The sequence below is a fragment of the Coloeus monedula genome (genome assembly GCF_965178545.1).
Source record: "Coloeus monedula genome assembly, chromosome: 33".
NCBI classification, from domain to species: domain Eukaryota; kingdom Metazoa; phylum Chordata; class Aves; order Passeriformes; family Corvidae; genus Coloeus; species Coloeus monedula.
Genome location: NC_138813.1, coordinates 2323203 through 2348533, shown reverse-complemented (window position 1 = coordinate 2348533; position 25331 = coordinate 2323203). Strand labels below are relative to the sequence as shown.

Below are 25331 nucleotides of genomic sequence, written 5' to 3'. Positions count from 1 at the left end.
TTTGGGAGGGGCAAGCAGGGATTTTGGGGTGGGGGGGACGGGAAGAGAGGTGGGAAAAAAATGGGAGGGACCGGGAAGAGCGGGAGGGGAAGGGGGAGAGGCGGGGGTGGGCGTGGTAATGTGGGGGTGGGCGTGGCTTGGCGGGCGTGGCCTGGATGGGCGGTGGGATTTGGGGAGGGGGAGGGGGGAAAACCGGGATTTTGGGGGGGGGGGAGGGGGGGAGGAGCGGGAATTTGGGGAGGGGGAAAAGGGGGGCGTGGCTAAGCGCGGGGAGGGGCGGGGAATTTGAGGAGGGGGCCCCAGAAATCCTCCTCCGATCCCCCCTTTTTTTCCCGGGGCAGAAATTTTGGGGAGGGGAGGGGGGCGATGGGAATTTTGGGGAGGGGGGCGCTGGGAATTTTGGGGGGGGGGGCGCTGGGAATTTGAGGGGAGGGGCGGGAAACGTGAGGGGGGGGGAAAAGGGCGGGAAATGGGAGGTTCTGCGCAGGCGCAGTGCGCGCGGCGCTGGGGCGCCCCCTGGCGGAGGCGGGAAGCGGCGGGGCCTGACCGTCAAGGAGGGGGGGGGGGGAGCGGAACCGGGAACGGAACCGGGAACGGAACCGGGATCGGAACCGGGATCAGAACCGGGATCAGAACCGGGATCGGAACCGGGGGGGGGACCTCGGACCGGCACCGCCATGGTGAGACCCCCCTAAAGGCAAGGGGACAAGCGGGGGGGGGACGCGGGGACAGCGGAAATGGCGGGGTTCGGGAAGGGGGGGGTGTGGGGGGGCCTCGGGCCTGCAGCGACGTGAGGGGAGAGGGGGAGCGGAGGGGGATTTTGGGGGGTTTCGGGGCGGGGTTTCACCGTTGTGGGGTTTCTGTGAGGGGATTTTGGGGTGTTTGGGAGTTTTTCCACATTTTAGGGGCTGGTTTGGGGGGATTTGAGGGGGGTCACCCCAATTTGGGGTCCGGTTTGGGGAGGATTTTGGGGTGTTTGAGGGGGGTCACACCAACTGTGGGGTCTCTGTGAGGGGGTTTTGGGGTGTTTGAGGGTTTTTCCACATTTTAGGGGCCGGTTTGGGGGGATTTGAGGGGGGTCACCCCAATTTGGGGTCTGGTATGGGGAGGATTTTGGGGTGTTTGAGGGGTCTCCCCCACTTTAGGGTCTGTTTTAGGGGGATTTTGGGGTGTTTGGGAGTTTTTCCCCATTTTAGGGGCTGGTTTGGGGGGATTTGAGGGGGGTCACCCCAATTTGGGGTCTGGTTTGGGGGGGATTTTGGGGTGTTTGAGGGGGGTCACACCAACTGTGGGGTCTCTGTGAGGGGATTTTGGGGTGTTTGAGGGTTTTTCCACATTTTAGGGGCTGGTTTGGGGGGATTTGAGGGGGGTCACCCCAATTTGGGGTCTGGTATGGGGAGGATTTTGGGGTGTTTGAGGGGTCTCCCCCACTTTAGGGTCTGTTTTAGGGGGATTTTGGGGTGTTTGAGGGTTTTTCCACATTTTAGGGGCTGGTTTGGGGGGATTTGAGGGGGGTCATCCCAATTTGGGGTCTGGTTTGGGGGGGATTTTGGGGTGTTTGAGGGGTCTCCCCCACTTTAGGGTCTGTTTTAGGGGGATTTTGGGGTGTTTGGGGGTTTTTCCCCATTTTAGGGGCTGGTTTGGGGGGATTTGAGGGGGGTCACCCCAATTTGGGGTCTGGTTTGGGGGGGATTTTGGGGTGTTTGGGAGTTTTTCCCCATTTTAGGGGCTGGTTTGGGGGGATTTGAGGGGGGTCACCCCAGTTTGGGGTCTGGTTTGGGGGGGATTTTGGGGTGTTTGAGGGGGGTCACACCAACTGTGGGGTCTCTGTGAGGGGATTTTGGGGTGTTTGAGGGTTTTTCCCCATTTTAGGGGCTGGTTTGGGGGGATTTGAGGGGGGTCACCCCAATTTGGGGTCTGGTTTGGGGGGGATTTTGGGGTGTTTTGAGGGGTCTCCCCCACTTTAGGGTCTGTTTTAGGGGGATTTTGGGGTGTTTGAGGGTTTTTCCACATTTTAGGGGCCGGTTTGGGGGGATTTGAGGGGGGTCATCCCAATTTGGGGTCTGGTTTGGGGGGGATTTTGGGGTGTTTGAGGGGTGTCCCCCACTTTAGGGTCTGTTTTAGGGGGATTTTGGGGTGTTTGGGAGTTTTTCCCCATTTTAGGGGCTGGTTTGGGGGGATTTGAGGGGGGTTACCCCAGTTTGGGGTCTGGTTTGGGGGGGATTTTGGGGTGTTTGAGGGGTCTCCCCCACTTTAGGGTCTGTTTTAGGGGGATTTTGGGGTGTTTGGGAGTTTTTCCCCATTTTAGGGGCTGGTTTGGGGGGATTTGAGGGGGGTCACCCCAGTTTGGGGTCTGGTTTGGGGAGGATTTTGGGGTGTTTGAGGGGTCTCCCCCACTTTAGGGTCTGTTTTAGGGGGATTTTGGGGTGTTTGAGGGTTTTTCCACATTTTAGGGGCCGGTTTGGGGGGATTTGAGGGGGGTCACCCCAATTTGGGGTGTATTTGGGGAGGATTTTGGGGTGTTTGAGGGGGGTCACACCAACTGTGGGGTCTCTGTGAGGGGATTTTGGGGTGTTTGGGAGTTTTTCCACATTTTAGGGGCTGGTTTGGGGGGATTTGAGGGGGGTCACCCCAATTTGGGGTCTGGTTTGGGGGGGATTTTGGGGTGTTTGGGAGTTTTTCCACATTTTAGGGGCCGGTTTGGGGGGATTTGAGGGGGGTCACCCCAATTTGGGGTCTGGTTTGGGGGGGATTTTGGGGTGTTTGAGGGGGGGTCACACCAACTGTGGGGTCTCTGTGAGGGGATTTTGGGGTGTTTGAGGGTTTTTCCACATTTTAGGGGCTGGTTTGGGGGGATTTGAGGGGGGTCACCCCAGTTTGGGGTCTGGTTTGGGGGGGATTTTGGGGTGTTTGAGGGGGTCTCCCCCACTTTAGGGTCTCTATGAGGGGATTTTGGGGTGTTTGAGGGTTTTTCCACATTTTAGGGGCCGGTTTGGGGGGATTTGAGGGGGGTCACCCCAATTTGGGGTCTGGTTTGGGGGGGATTTTGGGGTGTTTTGAGGGGTCTCAGCCACTTTAGGGTCTGTTTTAGGGGGATTTTGGGGTGTTTGGGAGTTTTTCCCCATTTTAGGGGCTGGTTTGGGGGGATTTGAGGGGGGTCACCCCAGTTTGGGGTCTGGTATGGGGAGGATTTTGGGGGGTTTGAGGGGTCTCCCCCACTTTAGGGTCTGTTTTAGGGGGATTTTGGGGTGTTTGGGGGTTTTTCCCCATTTTAGGGGCTGGTTTGGGGGGATTTGAGGGGGGTCACCCCAGTTTGGGGTCTGGTTTGGGGAGGATTTTGGGGTGTTTGAGGGTTTTTCCCCATTTTAGGGGCTGGTTTGGGGGGATTTGAGGGGGGTCACCCCAATTTGGGGTCTGGTTTGGGGGGGATTTTGGGGTGTTTTGAGGGGGTCTCCCCCACTTTAGGGTCTCTATGAGGGGATTTTGGGGTTTTTCCCCATTTTAGGGTCTGTTTTGGGGTGTATTTGGGGTATTTTGGAGGTTTCCCTCATTGTAGGGTCTCTATGGAGGGATTTTGGGGTGATTTGAGTGATTTTGGGGTGTATTTGGGGTATTTTGGAGGTTTTCCTCACTGTAGGGTTTCTATGGAGGAATTTTGGGGTGATTTGAGGGGGGTCCCGATTTCCCCCAATTTTTGACGCTCCCAAATTCCCGTTTTTTCCCGGAATTCCGGCCCAGATCCGCTTCATCCTGATCCAGAACTGGCCCAAGTGGGAGCTGCACTTTAAACCTGATAAATCCCAGTTTCAGTGACCAAAAAATGGAAATTTCAATGACCAAAAAATGGAAATTTCAGGCACAGAATTTTCCCAATTCTCCCCAATTTTTGACGCTCCCAAATTCCCGTTTTTTCCCGGAATTCCGGCCCAGATCCGCTTCATCCTGATCCAGAACCGGGCTGGGATCACTCCCCATACCCAGTAATGACAAATCCCAATTTCAGTGACGAAAAAACTCCAATTTCAATGACAAAAAATGGAAATTTCAGGGATCGGATTTTCCCGATCCTCCCCAATTTTTGACGCTCCCAAATTCCTGTTTTTTCCCGGAATTCCAGCCCAGATCTGCTTCATCCTGATCCAGAACCGGGCTGGGATCACTCCCCATACCCAGTAATGACAAATCCCAATTTCAGTGACGAAAAAACTCCAATTTCAATGACAAAAAATGGAAATTTCAGGGATCGGATTTTCCCGATCCTCCCCAATTTTTGACGCTCCCAAATTCCTGTTTTTTCCCGGAATTCCAGCCCAGATCTGCTTCATCCTGATCCAGAACCGGGCCGGGAAGACGCGCCTGGCCAAGTGGTACCCGATTGATAAAACCCCAATTGCAGTGACCAAAAAATGGAAATTTCAGGGACAGAATTTTCCCGATTCCCCCCAATTTTTGACGCTCCCAAATTCCCGTTTTTTCCCGGAATTCCGGCCCAGATCCGCTTCATCCTGATCCAGAACCGGGCCGGGAAGACGCGCCTGGCCAAGTGGTACCCGATTGATAAAACCCCAATTGCAGTGGCCAAAAAATGGAAATTTCAGTGACCAACAAATGGAAATTTCAGGGATCGGATTTTCCCGATTCCCTCCAATTTTTGACGCTCCCAAATTCCCATTTTTTCCCGGAATTCTGGCCCAGATCCGCTTCATCCTGATCCAGAACCGGGCTGGGATCACTCCCCATACCCAGTAATGACAAATCCCAATTTCAGTGACCAAAAAACCCCAATTTCAGTGACAAAAAATGTAAATTTCAGGGACAGAATTTTCCCGATTCTCCCCAATTTTTGACGCTCCCAAATTCCCGTTTTTTCCCGGAATTCCAGCCCAGATCCGCTTCATCCTGATCCAGAACCGGGCTGGGATCACTCCCCATACCCAGTAATGACAAATCCCAATTTCAGTGACGAAAAAACCCCAATTTCAATGACAAAAATTGGAAATTTCAGGGACGGAATTTTCCCGATCCTCCCCAATTTTTGATGCTCCCAAATTCCCGTTTTTTCCCGGAATTCTGGCCCAGATCCGCTTCATCCTGATCCAGAACTGGCCCAAGTGGGAGCTGCACTTTAAACCTGATAAAACCCAGTTTCAGTGACGAAAAAATGGAAATTTCAGTGACCAAAAAATGGAAATTTCAGGGATCGGATTTTCCCGATCCTCCCCAATTTTTGACGCTCCCAAATTCCCGTTTTTTCCCGGAATTCCGGCCCCAGATCCGCTTCATCCTGATCCAGAACCGGGCTGGGAAGACGCGCCTGGCCAAGTGGTACCCGATTGATAAAACCCCAATTGCAGTGACCAAAAAATGGAAATTTCAGTGACCAAAAAATGGAAATTTCAGGGATCGGATTTTCCCGATCCTCCCCAATTTTTGACGCTCCCAAATTCCCGTTTTTTCCCGGAATTCCAGCCCAGATCCGCTTCATCCTGATCCAGAACCGGGCTGGGATCACTCCCCATACCCAGTAATGACAAATCCCAATTGCAGTGACGAAAAAACCCCAATTTCAGTGACAAAAATTGGAAATTTCAGGGATGGAATTTTCCCGATTCTCCCCAATTTTTGACGCTCCCAAATTCCTGTTTTTTCCCGGAATTCCGGCCCCAGATCCGCTTCATCCTGACCCAGAACTGGCCCAAGTGGGAGCTGCACTTTAAACCTGATAAATCCCAGTTTCAGTGACCAAAAAATCCCAATTTCAGTGACAAAAAATGGAAATTTCAGGGACGGAATTTTCCTGATCCTCCCCAATTTTTGACGCTCCCAAATTCCCGTTTTTTCCCGGAATTCCGGCCCAGATCCGCTTCATCCTGATCCAGAACCGCGCTGGGATCACTCCCCATACCCAGTAATGACAAATCCCAATTTCAGTGACGAAAAAACCCCAATTTCAATGACAAAAATTGGAAATTTCAGGGACGGAATTTTCCCGATTCCTCCCAATTTTTGACGCTCCCAAATTCCCGTTTTTTCCCGGAATTCCGGCCCCAGATCCGCTTCATCCTGATCCAGAACCGGGCCGGGAAGACGCGCCTGGCCAAGTGGTACCCGATTGATAAAACCCCAATTGCAGTGACCAAAAAATGGAAATTTCAGGGACAGAATTTTCCCGATCCTCCCCAATTTTTGACGCTCCCAAATTCCCGTTTTTTCCCGGAATTCCGGCCCCAGATCCGCTTCATCCTGATCCAGAACCGGGCTGGGATCACTCCCCATACCCAGTAATGACAAATCCCAATTTCAGTGACGAAAAAACCCCAATTTCAGTGACAAAAATTGGAAATTTCAGGGATGGAATTTTCCCGATCCTCCCCAATTTTTGACGCTCCCAAATTCCCGTTTTTTCCTGGAATTCCAGCCCAGATCCGCTTCATCCTGATCCAGAACCGGGCTGGGATCACTCCTCATACCCAGTAATGACAAATCCCAATTTCAGTGACGAAAAAACCCCAATTGCAGTGACCAAAAAATGGAAATTTCAGGGATCGGATTTTCCCGATTCTCCCCAATTTTTGACGCTCCCAAATTCCCGTTTTTTCCCGGAATTCCGGCCCCAGATCCGCTTCATCCTGATCCAGAACCGGGCCGGGAAGACGCGCCTGGCCAAGTGGTACATGCAGTTCGACGACGACGAGAAGCAGAAGCTCATCGAGGAGGTTCACGCCGTGGTCACCGTCAGGGACGCCAAACACACCAACTTCGTCGAGGTAAAAAACCCAAATTCCGCCTTTCTCACCCCAAAACATCCATGCCCGGAGCTGGCGATTGGCCACTGGGAATTCCGGGCTTTTCGGAGCGGGGGGAAGGGGGGGAAAAGGGTTGGGGGTGTTGAGGGGTGTCCCAGTTGTTCCCAGTTGTTCCCAGTTGTCTCCCAGTTGCTCCCAGTGGTCTCCCAGTGGCTCTCAAGCAATCCCAGTTTCAACCCAGTGCGTCCCAGTGCATCCCAGTGCGTCCCAGTGCATCCCAGTGCGTCCCAGTGCATCCCAGTGGTCTCCCAGTGGCCTCCCAGTGCATCCCAGTGCATCCCAGTTGTTCCCACTTGCTCCCAGTTGCTCCCAGTGGTCTCCCAGTTGCTCTCAAGCAATCCCAGTTTCATCCCAGTGTGTCCCAGTTGCTCCCAGTGGTCTCCCAGTGCATCCCAGTGCGTCCCAGTGCGTCCCAGTTGCTCCCAGTGGTCTCCCAGTGCATCCCAGTTGCTCCCAGTTGCTCCCAGTGGTCTCCCAGTGCGTCCCAGTGCCCCCAGTGCCCTCCCAGTGCCTCCCAGTCCCTCCCAGTGCCCCCAGTGCCCTCCCAGTGCCCTCCCAGTGCCTCCCAGTCCCTCCCAGTGCCCCCAGTGCCCTCCCAGTGCCCTCCCAGTGCCTCCCAGTCCCTCCCAGTGCCCCCAGTGCCCCCCCAGTGCCTCCCAGTGCCCTCCCAGTGCCCCCAGTGCCCTCCCAGTGCCCTCCCAGTGCCTCCCAGTCCCTCCCAGTGCCTCCCAGTGCCTCCCAGTGTCTCCCACTGTTCCCAGTTCCGGAACTTTAAGATCATTTACCGCCGCTATGCCGGGCCCCAGTGCCCCCAGTGCCCTCCCAGTGCCCTCCCAGTGCCTCCCAGTGCCCTGCCAGTGCCCCCAGTCCCTCCCAGTGCCTCCCAGTCCCTCCCAGTGCCCTCCCAGTCCCTCCCAGTGCCTCCCAGTGTCTCCCACTGTTCCCAGTTCCGGAACTTTAAGATCATTTACCGCCGCTATGCCGGGCCCCAGTGCCCCCAGTGCCCTCCCAGTGCCTCCCAGTGCCCCCAGTGCCCCCAGTGCCTCCCAGTGCCCTCCCAGTGCCCTCCCAGTCCCTCCCAGTCCCTCCCAGTGTCTCCCACTGTTCCCAGTTCCGGAACTTTAAGATCATTTACCGCCGCTATGCCGGGCCCCAGTGCCCCCAGTGCCTCCCAGTGCCCTCCCAGTGCCCTCCCAGTCCCTCCCAGTCCCTCCCAGTGTCTCCCACTGTTCCCAGTTCCGGAACTTTAAGATCATTTACCGCCGCTATGCCGGGCCCCAGTGCCCCCAGTGCCCTCCCAGTGCCCTCCCAGTGCCCTCCCAGTGCCTCCCAGTGCCCTCCCAGTCCCTCCCAGTGCCCCCAGTGCCTCCCAGTGCCCTCCCAGTGCCTCCCAGTGCCCTCCCAGTGCCCTCCCAGTGCCTCCCAGTGCCTCCCAGTCCCTCCCAGTCCCTCCCAGTGCCTCCCAGTCCCTCCCAGTGCCCCCAGTGCCCTCCCAGTGCCCCCAGTGCCCCCAGTGCCCTCCCAGTGCCCCCAGTGCCCTCCCAGTGCCTCCCAGTGCCCTCCCAGTGCCCCCAGTGCCCTCCCAGTGCCTCCCAGTGCCCTCCCAGTGCCCTCCCAGTGCCCCCAGTGCCCTCCCAGTGCCCTCCCAGTGCCTCCCAGTGCCCTCCCAGTGCCCTCCCAGTGCCCTCCCAGTCCCTCCCAGTGCCTCCCAGTGTCTCCCACTGTTCCCAGTTCCGGAACTTTAAGATCATTTACCGCCGCTATGCCGGGCCCCAGTGCCCCCAGTGCCCTCCCAGTGCCCTCCCAGTGCCTCCCAGTGCCTCCCAGTCCCTCCCAGTGCCTCCCAGTCCCTCCCAGTGCCCTCCCAGTGCCCTCCCAGTGCCCTCCCAGTGCCTCCCAGTGTCTCCCACTGTTCCCAGTTCCGGAACTTTAAGATCATTTACCGCCGCTATGCCGGGCCCCAGTGCCCCCAGTGCCCTCCCAGTGCCCTCCCAGTGCCCTCCCAGTGCCCCCAGTCCCTCCCAGTGCCCTCCCAGTGCCCCCAGTCCCTCCCAGTGCCCCCAGTGCCCTCCCAGTGCCCTCCCAGTGCCCTCCCAGTCCCTCCCAGTCCCTCCCAGTGCCCTCCCAGTGCCTCCCAGTCCCTCCCAGTCCCTCCCAGTCCCTCCCAGTGCCCCCAGTGCCCTCCCAGTGCCTCCCAGTGTCTCCCACTGTTCCCAGTTCCGGAACTTTAAGATCATTTACCGCCGCTATGCCGGGCCCCAGTGCCCCCAGTGCCCTCCCAGTGCCCTCCCAGTGCCCTCCCAGTGCCCTCCCAGTGCCCTCCCAGTCCCTCCCAGTGTCTCCCACTGTTCCCAGTTCCGGAACTTTAAGATCATTTACCGCCGCTATGCCGGGCTCCAGTGCCCCCAGTGCCCCCAGTGCCCCCAGTGCCCTCCCAGTGCCCCCAGTGCCCTCCCAGTGCCCTCCCAGTGCCCCCAGTGCCTCCCAGTCCCTCCCAGTGTCTCCCACTGTTCCCAGTTCCGGAACTTTAAGATCATTTACCGCCGCTATGCCGGGCCCCAGTCCCTCCCAGTGCCCCCAGTGCCCTCCCAGTGCCCTCCCAGTCCCTCCCAGTGCCCTCCCAGTGCCCTCCCAGTGCCCCCAGTGCCCTCCCAGTGCCCTCCCAGTGCCCTCCCAGTGCCCTCCCAGTGCCCTCCCAGTCCCTCCCAGTGCCTCCCAGTGTCTCCCACTGTTCCCAGTTCCGGAACTTTAAGATCATTTACCGCCGCTATGCCGGGCCCCAGTGCCCCCAGTGCCCTCCCAGTGCCCTCCCAGTGCCCTCCCAGTGCCCCCAGTCCCTCCCAGTGCCCTCCCAGTGCCCCCAGTCCCTCCCAGTGCCCCCAGTGCCCTCCCAGTGCCCTCCCAGTGCCCTCCCAGTCCCTCCCAGTCCCTCCCAGTGCCCTCCCAGTGCCTCCCAGTCCCTCCCAGTCCCTCCCAGTCCCTCCCAGTGCCCCCAGTGCCCTCCCAGTGCCTCCCAGTGTCTCCCACTGTTCCCAGTTCCGGAACTTTAAGATCATTTACCGCCGCTATGCCGGGCTCCAGTGCCCCCAGTGCCCCCAGTGCCCCCAGTGCCCTCCCAGTGCCCCCAGTGCCCTCCCAGTGCCCTCCCAGTGCCCCCAGTGCCTCCCAGTCCCTCCCAGTGTCTCCCACTGTTCCCAGTTCCGGAACTTTAAGATCATTTACCGCCGCTATGCCGGGCCCCAGTCCCTCCCAGTGCCCCCAGTGCCCTCCCAGTGCCCTCCCAGTCCCTCCCAGTGCCCTCCCAGTCCCTCCCAGTCCCTCCCAGTGTCTCCCACTGTTCCCAGTTCCGGAACTTTAAGATCATTTACCGCCGCTATGCCGGGCTCTATTTCTGCATCTGCGTCGACGTCACCGACAACAACCTGGCCTACCTGGAGGCCATCCACAACTTCGTGGAGGTGCGGGAGCCTCGTTCATTAACCCCCCCCCCCCGTTAATTAACCCCCCCCCTCATTAATTAACCCCCCCGGTGCTTCCCTGAGCCCGCCCCGGGGTTCATGAGCGCCCCCCGCGGGGTTAATTAGGGGCCGTTAATTGCCTCGCCAGGTGCTCAATGAGTATTTCCACAACGTCTGCGAGCTCGACCTCGTCTTCAACTTCTACAAGGTCTGGGGGGGCTTTAATTGGGGAGGGGTCCTGGGGGGGGTCCTGGGGGGGGCTTTAATTTGGGGAGGGGTCCTGGGGGGGTCCTGAGGGGGCTTTAATTGGGGAGGGGTCCTGGGGGGGGTCCTGGAAGGTCCTGGGGGGCTTTAATTTGGGGGGGGGGGTCCTGGGGGGCTTTAATTGGGGAGGGGTCCTGAGGGGGTCCTGAGGGGGCTTTAATTTGGGGAGGGGTCCTGGGGGGGTCCTGGGAGGGTCCTGGGGGGGTCCTGGGGGGCTTTAATTTGGGGGGGGGGTCCTGGGGGGCTTTAATTGGGGAGGGGTCCTGAGGGGGTCCTGAGGGGGCTTTAATTTGGGGAGGGGTCCTGGGGGGGGTCCTGGGGGGGGCTTTAATTGGGGAGGGGTCCGGGGGGGGGTACTGGGGGATCCTGGGGGGGCTCTGGGGGGTCCTGGGGGTCCTGGGGGGCTTTAATTTGGGGAGGGGTCCTGGGGGGCTTTAATTGGGGAGGGGTCCTGGGGGGGCTTTAATTTGGGGAGGGGTCCTGGGGGGGGCTTTAATTTGGGGAGGGGTCCTGGGGGGTCCTGAGGGGGGCATTAATTTGGGGAGGGGTCCGGGAGGGGTACTGGGGGATCCTGGGGGGGCTCTGGGGGGTCCTGGGGGTCCTGGGGGGCTTTAATTGGGGGGGGGTCCTGGGGGGGTCCTGGGGGGGTCCTGAGGGGGCTTTAATTTGGGGAGGGGTCCTGGGGGGGTCCTGAGGGGGCTTTAATTTGGGGGGGGGTCCTGGGGGGGTCCTGAGGGGGCTTTAATTTGGGGAGGGGTCCTGGGGGGGTCCTGAGGGGGCTTTAATTTGGGGGGGGGGTCCTGGGGGGGCTTTAATTTGGGGAGGGGTCCGGGGGGGGTACTGGGGGATCCTGGGGGGACTCTGGGGGGTCCTGGGGGGGCTTTAATTTGGGGAGGGGTCCTGGGGGGTCTTTAATTTGGGGAGGGGTCCTGGGGGGTCCTGAGGGGGCTTTAATTTGGGGGGGGTCCTGGGGGGGGTCCTGGGGGAGCTTTAATTGGGGAGGGGTCCTGGGAGGGTCCTGAGGGGGCTTTAATTTGGGGAGGGGTCCTGGGGGGGGTCCTGGGGGGCTTTAATTGGGGAGGGGTCCTGGGGGGGCTTTAATTTGGGGAGGGGTCCTGGGGGGGCTTTAATTTGGGGAGGGGTCCTGGGGGGTCCTGGGGGGCTTTAATTGGGGAGGGGTCCTGGGGGGGCTTTAATTTGGGGAGGGGTCCTGGGGGGTCCTGGGGGGGCTTTAATTGGGGAGGGGTCCTGGGGGGCTTTAATTTGGGGAGGGGTCCTGGGGGGCTTTAATTTGGGGGGGGTCCTGGGGGGGGTCCTGAGGGGGCTTTAATTTGGGGGGGGGTCCTGGGGGGGTCCTGGGGGGGCTTTAATTTGGGGAGGGGTCCTGGGGGGTCCTGGGGGGGCTTTAATTTGGGGAGGGGTCCTGGGGGGGTCCTGGGGGGGCTTTAATTTGGGGAGGGGTCCTGGGGGGCTTTAATTGGGGAGGGGTCCTGAGGGGGTCCTGGGGGGGCTTTAATTTGGGGAGGGGTCCTGGGGGGGGTCCTGAGGGGGCTTTAATTTGGGGGGGGGTCCGGGGGGATCCTGGGTGGGTCCTGGGGGGGGTCCTGGGGGGGCTTTAATTTGGGGAGGGGTCCTGGGGGGGGCTTTAATTGGGGAGGGGTCCGGGGGGGGGTACTGGGGGATCCTGGGGGGGCTCTGGGGGGTCCTGGGGGTCCTGGGGGGCTTTAATTTGGGGAGGGGTCCTGGGGGGTCCTGGGTGGGTCCTGGGGGGGGTCCTGGGGGGGGATCCTGGGGGGGCTTTAATTTGGGGAGGGGTCCTGGGAGGGGTCCTGGGGGGCTTTAATTTGGGGAGGGGTCCTGGGGGGTCCTGGGGGGCTTTAATTTGGGGAGGGGTCCTGGGGGGGGTCCTGGGGGGGCTTTAATTTGGGGAGGGGTCCTGGGGGGTCCTGGGGGGGCTTTAATTTGGGGAGGGGTCCTGGGGGGGGTACTGGGGGATCCTGGGGGGGCTCTGGGGGGTCCTGGGGGTCCTGGGGGGGCTTTAATTGGGGGGGGGTCCTGGGGGGTCCTGGGGGGCTTTAATTGGGGAGGGGTCCTGGGGGGGGTCCTGAGGGGGCTTTAATTTGGGGAGGGGTCCTGGGGGATCCTTGGGGGGGGCTTTAATTTGGGGGGGGGTCCTGGGGGGGAGTGGTTTTGGGGGGGGTCTTGGGTGATTTCTGGGTGATTTGGGGTGGTTTTGGGTGATTTTGGATGATTTCAGGTGTCCACGGTGGTTTTGGGTGATTTTGGAGAGATTTTGGGGTATTTTCGGGTGGTTTTGGGTGATTACAGGTGTACACGGTAGTTTTGGGGTGATTTTGGAGTGTTTTGGGTGATTTTGGGGTACTGTGGGGTGGTTTTGGGAAATTTTGGGGTGATTTGGGGTGGTTTTGGGTGATTTGGGGTATTTTGGGGTGATTTGGGGTGGTTTTGGATGATTTTAGGTGCCCATGGTGGTTTCGGGGTGATTTTGGGGTATTTTGGGGTGGTTTTGGGTGATTTTGGGGTGGTTTGGGGTGATTTCAGGTGTACACAGTGGTTTTGGGTGATTTGGGGTATTTTGGGATGATTTTGGAGTGGTTTTGGAGTGGTTTTGGTGATGTGGGGTATTTTGGCGTGATTTGGGGTGGTTTTGGGGTGATTTGGGGTGAATTTGGGGTGATTTCGGGTGAATTTGGGGTGGTTTTGGGGTGATTTGGGGGTATTTTGGGTGAATTTGGGGTGATTTGGGGTGGTTTTGGGGTGATTTGGGGGTATTTTGGGTAAATTTGGGGTGATTTTGGGGTGATTTGGGGGTATTTTGGGTGAATTTGGGGCAATTTGGAGTGATTTGGGATGGTTTTGGGGTGATTTTAGGTGATTTTGGGGCAATTTTGGGGTGGTTTTGGGTGAATTTGGGGCGATTTGGGGGTATTTTGGGCGATTTCAGGTGTACACGGTGGTGGACGAGATGTTCCTGGCGGGGGAGATCCGCGAGACGAGCCAGACCAAGGTGCTGAAGCAGCTCCTGATGTTGCAGTCCCTGGAGTGACCCCAAAACCCCCCGAAATCACCCCAAAAAAATCCCCCAAGTGGGGGGGACCCTCCCCCACCCTTCAGTGTTATCGTGGCGTGCAGAAAATGTGAATTATTGTCCATTAAAGTGACCAAAATGTGCCCAAAAATGGGACAAAGTGAGTGAAAAATGACCAAAAATGAGATAAAGTGAGTGAAAAATGACCAGAAATGGAATAAAGTGAGCGAAAAATGACCAGAAATGGAATAAAGTGAGTGAAAAAGGAGCAAAAATGGCATAAAGTGTGTGAAATATGAGCAAAAACGGGATAAAGTGAATGAAAAATGAGCAAAAATGGCATAAAGTGAGTGAAAAATGAGCAAAAGTGGAATAAAGTGAACAAAAAACGTGAGCAAAATGTGAGTAAAGTGAATTAAATGAGTAAAAAAGTCGCCGAAAACAACAAAGGTGGGAGTAAAATTAATTAAAAAGTGACCAAAAATGGAATGAAGTGAAGAAAAGGCACCAAAAATGGGATGAAGTGAATGAAAAATGAGCAAAATTGGGATAAAAAGGAAGAAATGTGAATCAAAAAGTGAACAAAAGTGATTAAAATGTGAATTAAAAAGGGACCAAAAAGGGAATAAAATAAAAGTGGATGAAAACAATGATGAAAAAGTGAAAAAAGTGATTAAAAAATGATTTAAAAAACGATTAAAAAGTGACTTAAAAAGGGAATAAATGTAATTAAAAATGATAAAAAAGTGAACAAATGGGAATAAAAAAGTGGCAAAAATTCAGAGGGAACAAAGTAAAAAGAAAAGGGGAATAAAGGAGAAAAAAGTGAATAAAAAAGTGAATAAAAAAGTGAATAAAAGTGAATAAAAAAGTGAACAAGTGGCAAAAAGAGAATAAAGTGAAGGCAAAAGTGACCAAAAAGGGACTGAAATGGGAATAAAGAGAATAAAAAGTGAAGAAAACCAACAAAAATTGATGAAAAACGGTGAAAAAGCGAAGAAATGGGAATAAAAAAGGGAATAAAAGAAAAAAGAGGCAGAAATTGAGTTAAAACCCTAAAAGTTAATTAAAAAATGGTGAAGAAACAAAAAAAATGGAATTAAAAAAAGGAATGAAGCGACTAAAAACGGGAAAAGGGCCCTTTTTGGGTGACCACGCCCCTTATTTGCATAACCACGCCCATTTAACAATCACCCACTGGTCCATTGCCACCTGGCCACGCCCCTTCCCTGTCGGCCACGCCCATTTCCAGCCCCACCCCTTAACCACTCCCTCTGCGCTCCCATTGGCCGAGCCACCCATCCATCAACGCGGCCCCGCCCCTCTCCTCAGAGCCCGCACTCTGATTGGCCAGAACACCGGAGCCCGCACTCTGATTGGCCAGGACACCGGAAGCGCCACCATTTCCCAATCGCCCTCAAGAAAAGCTCCAAAATTCCACTTTTTCACCTCAAAACGCCATTTTTGGGGTGGGGGAGGGGCCAGAAAGGGGCGGGGCTCACCCGCGAGTTGACCACGCCCCTTTGCCCGCCCTTTTTGGGAGGCGTGGCCAACGAGGAGCTCTCTGATTGGTTGACCTCACAGGCCACGCCCCCTTTGGCGCCCAACGCGGGGCATTTTTGGGGCTCCCGGGGGGATTTTTGGGGCTCCCGAGGGGATTTTTGGGGCTCCCGGGGCAGAATTTTGGGCTCCTCGGGGGGAATTTGGGGTCCCTCATCCATGAGGACCCCCCGGGACGTGAGAACCCCCAAACCCAACAAAAACGGCGCCGTTCGGGGCCGCTTTTCCCGCCCAAAACCGAGGTGAAAAACGGCGATTTTGGGGCCGCTTTTTTCCCCCCCCCAAAAAAAATCCAAAAAAAAAGCGAAAAAAAGGCGGGAAAAAAGGGGGGATTTTGGGGTGATTCTGGGGGATTTTGGGGCCGTCCCCTCAGAGTTCGTCGGCCAGGCCGTCGTCCTCCTCCGGGAAGTCGCCGGCGGTGACGTTCTGGGGTTTGACGAAGGCGCCGTATTTGGGGGGGCACTCGAAGTAACGGCGGCCGCCCACGCTGGGGGAGGGGAGAGAGATAAGGGACGGGCACCGAGATAAGGGATTGGGGGCTGATAAGGGATTGGGGGGGTGATAAGGGATTGGGGGGGTGATAAGGGATTGGGGGGTGATAAGGGATTGGGGGGTTGATAAGGGACTGGGGGGTGATAAGGGATGGGCACCGAGATAAGGGATTGGGGAGCTGATAAGGGACTGGGGGGGTGATAAGGGATTGGGGAGCTGATAAGGGATGGGGGGCTGATAAGGGATTGGGGGGTGATAAGGGACTGGGGAGGTGATAAGGGATGGGGGGCTGATAAGGGACTGGGGGGGTGATAAGGGACTGGGGGGGTGATAAGGGGTTGGGGAGGTGATAAGGGACTGGGGGGGTGATAAGGGATTGGGGGGGTGATAAGGGACTGGGGGGGTGATAAGGGGTTGGGGAGGTGATAAGGGACTGGGGGGGTGATAAGGGATTGGGGGGCTGATAAGGGACTGGGGGGGTGATAAGGGATTGGGGGGGCTGATAAGGGATTGGGGGGGTGATAAGGGATTGGGGGCTGATAAGGGACTGGGGAGGTGATAAGGGATTGGGGGGCTGATAAGGGACTGGGGGGGTGATAAGGGATTGGGGGGTGATAAGGGATTGGGGGGGCTGATAAGGGATTGGGGAGGTGATAAGGGATTGGGGGGCTGATAAGGGATTGAGGGGTTGATAAGGGATTGGGGGGTTGATAAGGGACTGGGGGGGTGATAAGGGATTGGGGGGGGGATAAGGGATTGGGGAGGTGATAAGGGATTGGGGGGGGGGGATAAATCCCCGCAGGACCCTCCAAAACCCCCTTTAAATTCCCCAACCCCTCCCCAAACACCCCCCAGGACCCCCCAAAACCCCTCCAGATTCCCCCAAACCACCCCAAAATCCCCTCAGGACCTCCACAGACCCCCCCCTAAATTGCTGCCAGGACGCCCCAAATCCCCCAAAACCTCCCCAGAACCCCCCAAATTCCCCCAGGACCCCCTCCAAATTCTCCAAAACCACCCCAAAATCCCCCCAGGATCTTCAAAGATCCCCCAAAACCCCCCCAAATCCCCCCAGGACCCCCTCCAAATTCTCCAAAACCACCCCAAAATCCCCCCAGGATGTTCAAAGATTCCCCCCAAACCCCCTGAGGACCCCCCAAAATCCCCAAAACCACCCCAAAATCCCCCCAGGATCTTCAAAGATCCCCCCAAACCCCGTGAGGACCCCCCAAAATGCCCCCGAAGCCCCTCACCTCCCATCGTGCTTCCCCAGCGGCTCATCGTAGCGCACCCCCACCCAAAGGCCCGGCTTGAAATCCGTCTCTCCTTTTGGGGGAAAAACGGGCGAAAACGGGAATTTCAGCGCGAGAGGCGACAAAAAGGGGACGGGGAGGGGACAGGGAGAGGGGACAGGAGGGGACGGGGAAGGGACAGGAGGGAGGGGACGGGAGGGGACGGGGAGGGGACGGGGACAGGGAGGGGAGAGGGAGGGGAGAGGGAGGGGAGAGGGAGGGGATGGGACACGGAGGGGACGGGGAAAGGACAGGGAGGGGACAGGGACGGAGACGGGAACAGAAAAGAGAGAGGGAGAGGAGAGGGAGGGGACGGGGAGGGAAGAGGGAGACAGGACGGGACAGGAAGGAACACGGAGGGGACAGGGAAGGGACAGGGAGGGGACGGGAGGGGAGAGGGAAGGGAGAGGAGGGGACGGGCAGGGGAGAGCAGGGGAAAGGGAGAGAGAGGGGACACGGAGAGGACAGGGAGGGGACAGGGAGGGGAGAGGACGGGGAAGGGAGAGGGAGAGAACAAGGAGGAGACGGGGAAGGGACAGGGACACGGAGAGGACGGGGAGACAACAGGAGACAGGGAGGGGACAGGGAGGGGACGGGAAGGGAACACGGACACGGAGGGGACGGGGGGACAGCAGGAGACAGGGAGGGGACAGGAGGGGACACGGAGAGGACAGTGAGGGGACAGGAGGGGACAGGAGGGGGACACGCACCCACGAAGGCGATGGTGGCCCTCCGGCAGGGCTGCCCGGGCACCCGCACCTCGCAGCGGGCACCGAGCGGGAGCGCGGCCGCCGCCGCCGCCTCCTGAGCCCGGCGCTGCTCCCGCTCCCGCTGCCGCTGCCGCTCCCGCTCCCGGTCCCAGCGGCCCCAGGAGCGCTGGCGGAGGAAGGAGCGCACGGACTCTGCGGGGACAGCGAGGCCACGGTGGCACCGCGGGCACGGGACCCGCTGCTCCTCGTCCCGGTCCCATTCCCGGTCCTGATCCTGGTCCTGATCCCGGTCCCGATCCCAGTCCTGATCCCGGTCCCATTCCCGGCCCTATTCCTGATCCCGGTCCCATTCCCGGCCCTATTCCTGATCCCGGTCCCGGTCCTGATCCTGATCCCGGTCTCATTCCCAGTCCCATTGCCGGTCCTCATCCCGGTCCCATTCCCGCTCCTATTCCCGATCCCATTCCCGGTCCTGATTCCGGTCCCAATCCCAGTCTCGTTCCTGCTCCTATTCCTGATTCCGGTCCCGATCCCGGTCCCATTCCCAGCCCTGATCCCGGTCCCATTCCCGGTCCTGATCCTGGTCTTATTCCTGATCCCGGTCCCATTCCCAGCCCTGATCCCAGTCCCATTCCCGGTCCTATTCCTGCTCCTGTTCCTGATCCCGGTCCTGATCCCGGTCCCATTCCCAGCCCTGATCCCAGTCCCATTTCAAGTCCTATTCCCACTCCTATTCCTGGTCCCATTCCCGGTCCCAGTCCCATTCCCACTCCTATTCCTGGTCCTGGTCCCGTTCCCAGTCCCATTCCCACTCCTATTCCTGATCCCACTCCCACTCCCGGTCCTGATCCCGGTCCCATTCCTGGTCCTATTCCTGATCCCGGTCCCATTCCCGGTCCTGATCCTGGTCCCATTCCTGGTCCTATTCCTGATCCCGGTCCCATTCCCGGTCCCATTCCCGGTCTTATTCCTGATCCCGCTCCCACTCCCGGTCCTGATCCCGGTCCCATTCCCGGTCCTGATCCTGGTCCCATTCCTGGTCCTATTCCTGATCCCGGTCCCATTCCCGGTCCCGTTCCCAGTCCCATTCCCGGTCCTATTCCCACTCCTATTCCTGTTCCCGGTCCCATTCCCGGTCCTGATGCCGGCGGCCCCAGGAGCGCAGGGAGGCTGTGGGGACACCAGGGGACACCAGGGGACACCAGGGGACACCAGGGACAGGGAAAAGCCGCTCCTGCTCCTATTCCTGCTCCTGACCCCAATCCCGGTCCCATTCCCGGTCCCAGCGGCCCCGGCAGCGCTGGCGCAGGAAGGAGCGCAGGGGACAGGGCGGGGACAGGCACGGTGGCACCACGGGGACAGGGTGGGGACAGGGACGGTGGCACCACGGGGACAGGGTGGGGACAGGGACGGTGGCACCACGGGGACAGGGTGGGGACAGGCACGGTGGCACCATGGGGACAGGGATGGTGGCACCACGGGGACAGGCACGGTGGCACCACGGGGACAGGGTGGGGACAGGGACGGTGGCACCACAGGGACAGGGATGGTGGCACCACGGGGACAGGGTGGGGACAGGGACGGTGGCACCACGGGGACAGGGACGGTGGCACCACGGGGACAGGGGTGTCCCCCATGGGGTGGCACTTTGGGGACAAGCCGGGGTCACCTCGAGCACAGCGGGGACACAGCGGGGACAGGAGCAGCGGCTCCGGTGTCCCCAAATGTCCCTGGATGATCCCAATCCCCCCTGGTGTCCCCAAATGTCCCTGGATGTTCCAACCCCCCCAATGTCCCCAAATGTCCCCAACCCCCCCCAGTGTCCCCAACCCCCCCCAGTGTCCCCGCCCCCCCGCTGTCCCCGTAGCCACCTGGTCTCTTGTCGTAGTCACTCTCGGCCATCTCGTACTTGGCCACCTGTGACACGTCCTCGAACTGCCCGGCGCGGGCCCCGCTGCGATCGGTCACCTGTGGGCACAGCGGGCGGTGCCACCCCTCAGGTGCCACCCCTCAGGTGCCACCCCTCAGGTGCCACCCCTCAGGTGTCACCCATCAGGTGCCACCCCTCAGGTGTCACCCCTCAGGTGTCACCCCTCAGGTGTCACCCCTCAGGTGTCACCCCTCACCAGGGCCATTCTCACCCCCTTGGGGACACCCAGGGGACACTGGGGGACATCGGGGGGCACCGGGACAGTGCCAACCCTCAGCCGGGCTGTCCCCACCCCCCTCAGGGACACCCAGGGGACATCGGGGGGACACTGAGAGACACCAGGGGGACACCGAGGGACACCCAGGGGACACCGAGGGACACCCAGGGGACACCCAGGGGACACCGGGACGGTGCCACCCCTCACCTGGGCCATCCCCACCCCCTGGGGACACCAAGGGACACCCAGGGGACACCCAGGGGACACCCAGGGACACCCAGGGGACATCGAGGGGACACGGGGGGACACTGAGGGGACACCGAGGGGACACCGAGGGGGACACCCAGGGGACACCCAGGGGACACTGGGACGGTGCCACCCCTCACCTGGGCCATCCCCACCCCCCGGGGACACTGAGGGACACCCAGGGGACATCGGGGGGACACCCAGGGGACACCGAGGGACACGCAGGGGACACCCAGGGGACACCCAGGGGACACCCAGGGGACACCGAGGGGACACCGAGGGACACCCAGGGGACACCGAGGGACACCCAGGGGACATCGAGGGGACACCCAGGGGACACCCAGGGGACACCGAGGGACACCGAGGGGACACCGGGGGACACCCAGGGGACACCCAGGGACACCAGGACGGTGCCACCCCTCACCTGGGCCATCCCCACCCCCTGGGGACACCAAGGGACACCCAGGGGACATCGGGGGGACACGGGGGGACACTGAGGGACACCGGGGGACACCCAGGGGACACCAGGACGGTGCCACCCCTCACCCGGGCCATCCCCACCCCCCGGGGACACCGAGGGACACCCAGGGGACACCCAGGGGACACTGAGGGACACCCAGGGGACATCGAGGGACACCCAGGGGACACCCAGGGGACACCCGGGGGACATCGAGGGGACACCGAGGGGACAGAGCAGGACGCACGTGCACGCGGCAGCCGTCAGTGACCGGGTAGGAGCCCAGCAGCGCCGGGGCCATCCCCACCCCCATGGGGACACCGGGGGACACCCAGGGGACACCGAGGGGACATCGAGGGGACACCGAGGGACACCCAGGGGACACCCAGGGGACATCGAGGGGACACCCAGGGGACACTGAGGGGACACCGAGGGGACACCCAGGGGACACCCAGGGGACACCCAGGGGACACCCAGGGGACATCGAGGGGACACCCAGGGGACACCCAGGGACACCGAGGGGCCAGCGGGACGCACGTGCACGCGGCAGCCGTCGGTGACCGGGTAGGAGCCCAGCAGCGCCGGGGCCATCCCCACCCCCCTGGGGACACCGGGGGACACCGAGGGACACCCAGGGGACACCGAGGGACACCCAGGGGACACCCAGGGACACCCAGGGGCCAGCGGGACGCACGTGCACGCGGCAGCCGTCGGTGACCGGGTAGGAGCCCAGCAGCGCCGCGTCGCTGTCCAGCGGCCCCAGCGGCTCATCCTGAGCGCCGAAAAGCTGCAGCTCCATGCACGAGGCTGGAGAGCCCACCACGAGCTCCAGTTTGCACTGGGAGGGGATAATGGGGATACTGGGAACACTGGGAGGGTCACAGGGAGCCCACCACGAGCTCCAGTTTGCACTGGGAGGGGATAATGGGGATACTGGGAACACTGGGAGGGTCACAGGGAGCCCACCACGAGCTCCAGTTTGCACTGGGAGGGGATAATGGGGATACTGGGAACACTGGGAGGGTCACAGGGAGCCCACCACGAGCTCCAGTTTGCACTGGGAGGGGATAATGGGGATACTGGGAACACTGGGAGGGTCACAGGGAGCCCACCACGAGCTCCAGTTTGCACTGGGAGGGGATAATGGGGATACTGGGAACACTGGGAGGGTCACAGGGAGCCCACCACGAGCTCCAGTTTGCACTGGGAGGGGATAATGGGGATACTGGGAACACTGGGAGGGTCACAGGGAGCCCACCACGAGCTCCAGTTTGCACTGGGAGGGGATAATGGGGATACTGGGAACACTGGGAGGGTCACAGGGAGCCCACCACGAGCTCCAGTTTGCACTGGGAGGGGATAATGGGGATACTGGGAACACTGGGAGGGTCACAGGGAGCCCACCACGAGCTCCAGTTTGCACTGGGAGGGGATAATGGGGATACTGGGAACACTGGGAGGGTCACAGGGAGCCCACCACGAGCTCCAGTTTGCACTGGGAGGGGATAATGGGGATACTGGGAACACTGGGAGGGTCACAGGGAGCCCACCACGAGCTCCAGTTTGCACTGGGAGGGGATAATGGGGATACTGGGAACACTGGGAGGGTCACAGGGAGCCCACCACGAGCTCCAGTTTGCACTGGGAGGGGATAATGGGAACACTGGGAACACTGGGAGGGTCACAGGGAGCCCACCACGAGCTCCAGTTTGCACTGGGAGGGGATAATGGGGATACTGGGAACACTGGGAGGGTCACAGGGAGCCCACCACGAGCTCCAGTTTGCACTGGGAGGGGATAATGGGGATACTGGGAACACTGGGAGGGTCACAGGGAGCCCACCACGAGCTCCAGTTTGCACTGGGAGGGGATAATGGGGATACTGGGAACACTGGGAGGGTCACAGGGAGCCCACCACGAGCTCCAGTTTGCACTGGGAGGGGATAATGGGGATACTGGGAACACTGGGAGGGTCACAGGGAGCCCACCACGAGCTCCAGTTTGCACTGGGAGGGGATAATGGGGATACTGGGAACACTGGGAGGGTCACAGGGAGCCCACCACGAGCTCCAGTTTGCACTGGGAGGGGATAATGGGGATACTGGGAACACTGGGAGGGTCACAGGGAGCCCACCACGAGCTCCAGTTTGCACTGGGAGGGGATAATGGGGATACTGGGAACACTGGGAGGGTCACAGGGAGCCCACCACGAGCTCCAGTTTGCACTGGGAGGGGATAATGGGAACACTGGGAACACTGGGAGGGTCACAGGGAGCCCACCACGAGCTCCAGTTTGCACTGGGAGGGGATAATGGGGATACTGGGAACACTGGGAGGGTCACAGGGAGCCCACCACGAGCTCCAGTTTGCACTGGGAGGGGATAATGGGGATACTGGGAACACTGGGAGGGTCACAGGGAGCCCACCACGAGCTCCAGTTTGCACTGGGAGGGGATAATGGGGATACTGGGAACACTGGGAGGGTCACAGGGAGCCCACCACGAGCTCCAGTTTGCACTGGGAGGGGATAATGGGGATACTGGGAACACTGGGAGGGTCACAGGGAGCCCACCACGAGCTCCAGTTTGCACTGGGAGGGGATAATGGGGATACTGGGAACACTGGGAGGGTCACAGGGAGCCCACCACGAGCTCCAGTTTGCACTGGGAGGGGATAATGGGGATACTGGGAACACTGGGAGGGTCACAGGGAGCCCACCACGAGCTCCAGTTTGCACTGGGAGGGGATAATGGGAACACTGGGAACACTGGGAGGGTCACAGGGAGCCCACCACGAGCTCCAGTTTGCACTGGGAGGGGATAATGGGGATACTGGGAACACTGGGAGGGTCACAGGGAGCCCACCACGAGCTCCAGTTTGCACTGGGAGGGGATAATGGGGATACTGGGAACACTGGGAGGGTCACAGAGAGCCCACCACGAGCTCCAGTTTGCACTGGGAGGGGATAATGGGGATACTGGGAACACTGGGAGGGTCACAGGGAGCCCACCACGAGCTCCAGTTTGCACTGGGAGGGGATAATGGGGATACTGGGAACACTGGGAGGGTCACAGAGAGCCCACCACGAGCTCCAGTTTGCACTGGGAGGGGATAATGGGGATACTGGGAACACTGGGAGGGTCACAGGGAGCCCACCACGAGCTCCAGTTTGCACTGGGAGGGGATAATGGGGATACTGGGAACACTGGGAGGGTCACAGGGAGCCCACCACGAGCTCCAGTTTGCACTGGGAGGGGATAATGGGGATACTGGGAACACTGGGAGGGTCACTGAGGGGGGGGACACTCACAGGGAGCCCCCCAGTAACTCCCAGTTTGCACTGGGAGGGGACAGTAGGGAGTCCTGGGGATCCCAGTTTGGGGCTTGGGGGGGGTCCCAGTTGGGAGTCCCTTTCCCAGTTTGGGATCCCAGTTTGGGGGTCCCTATCGGGGTTCCGGTCCCAGTTTGGGGTCCCAGTTTGGGGCTCCCTATTGGGGTTCCAGTCCCAGTTTGGGGGTCCCAGTCTGGGGTTCAGGTCCCAGTTTGGGGCTCCCTATTGGGGTTCAGGTCCCAGTTTGGGGTCCCAGTTTGGGGTCTGGGGGATCCCAGTTTGGGGCTTGGGGGGTCCCAGTTTGGGGCTCCCTATTGGGGTTCAGGTCCCAGTTTGGGGTCCCAGTTTGGGGTCTGGGGGATCCCAGTTTGGGGGGTTCCTATTGGGGTTCCGGTCCCAGTTTGGGGTTCAGGTCCCAGTTTGGGGTCCCAGTTTGGGGTTGGGGGGTCCCAGTTCGGGGCTCCCTCTCTGGTTTTGGGGTTCCCGGTCCCAGTTCGGGGCTCCCTCTCGGGGTTTTGGGGTTCCCGGTCCCAGTTCGGGGCTCCCTCTCGGGGTTTGGGGGTTCCCGGTGCCGGTTCGGGGCTCCCTCTCGGGATTTGGGGGTTCCCGGTCCCAGTTCGGGGCTCCCTCTCTGGGTTTGGGGGTTCCCGGTGCCGGTTCGGGGCTCCCTCTCTGGGTTTGGGGGTTCCCGGTGCCGGTTCGGGGCTCCCTCTCTGGGTTTGGGGGTTCCCGGTCCCAGTTCGGGGCTCCCTCTCTGGGTTTTGGGGGTTCCCGGTGCCGGTTCGGGGCTCCCGCTCCGCTTCCCGTTATCCCGTGGGGCGGTGCCGGGGCGGTACCTTGAGCTCGGCGATGGTGAGCGCGGGCGAGAAGCGTTTGCAGGCGCGGAAAGCGTTCAGGGAGCTGCTGACCGCCAGCCACACCGGGCCCGGCCCGGCCCCGCCGCCGTTCATGGCTCCGGTACCGACCGGGCCCTCCCGGGACCGCCCGAGCGGCACCACCGGCACCAGCGGCACCAGGGAATCGGGACTCCCGGGAGCCTCCGGGAGCTCTGCGAGCTCCTCCGGGAGCCTCCGGGAGCCTCCGGGCCCCCCCGAACCGGGAGCCGCGATCGGTTCCGCTCCCTCCCGAACCGCGGCCGCTTCTGGAACCTTCACGGGCCGCCACAGCCGGGACCGGCGAGGGCGCGGCCAATCAGAGCTGGGAGAGGACGTCACGTGACGAAAACAGCCAATAGGAAACGAGAAGAGGCGGGATAAAGAAAAGAGTGGCCAATAGGAGAATAATAGGAGGGACAAAGGAGGGTGGACCAATAGGAGGAGAGAGGGGGTGGGGAAAAGAGGGGCTCAGCCAATAATAAAAGGAGAGGGCGTGTCAAAGAGAGAGCGGACCAATGAAAATAGCGAGGGAGCGGGGCAAGCAGGCTCAGCCAATAAGAAGAGGGAAAGGGTGGGTTCAGGGGAGCGTTGACCAATGAGAAGAGGGAATGAGCGAGATGGACGGGTGGGTTGACCAATGGAGT

The 25331-nt window shown here is 59.9% G+C and overlaps 2 protein-coding genes across 2 annotated transcripts; one reads left to right on the top strand and one right to left on the bottom strand.

Moving 5' to 3' along the window:
• Positions 1-593: 593 nt before the first annotated feature.
• AP2S1 (adaptor related protein complex 2 subunit sigma 1) lies at positions 594-13902 on the top strand. Its single transcript, XM_082299742.1, has 5 exons — positions 594-680; positions 6618-6767; positions 10151-10264; positions 10413-10472; positions 13494-13902. Exons 1-5 carry the CDS (start codon positions 678-680, stop codon positions 13593-13595), a joined length of 429 nt encoding a protein of 142 aa, XP_082155868.1. The 5' UTR covers positions 594-677; the 3' UTR covers positions 13596-13902.
• A 1060-nt stretch (positions 13903-14962) lies between these two features.
• On the bottom strand, positions 14963-24975 carry TBCB (tubulin folding cofactor B). The gene is made up of 6 exons (XM_082299756.1): positions 24649-24975; positions 21176-21319; positions 19503-19599; positions 17632-17823; positions 16883-16955; positions 14963-15624 (listed from the first exon to the last, which is right to left on the bottom strand). Exons 1-6 carry the CDS (start codon positions 24760-24762, stop codon positions 15507-15509), a joined length of 738 nt encoding a protein of 245 aa, XP_082155882.1. The 5' UTR covers positions 24763-24975; the 3' UTR covers positions 14963-15506.
• Between the last annotated feature and the right edge of the window lie 356 nt (positions 24976-25331).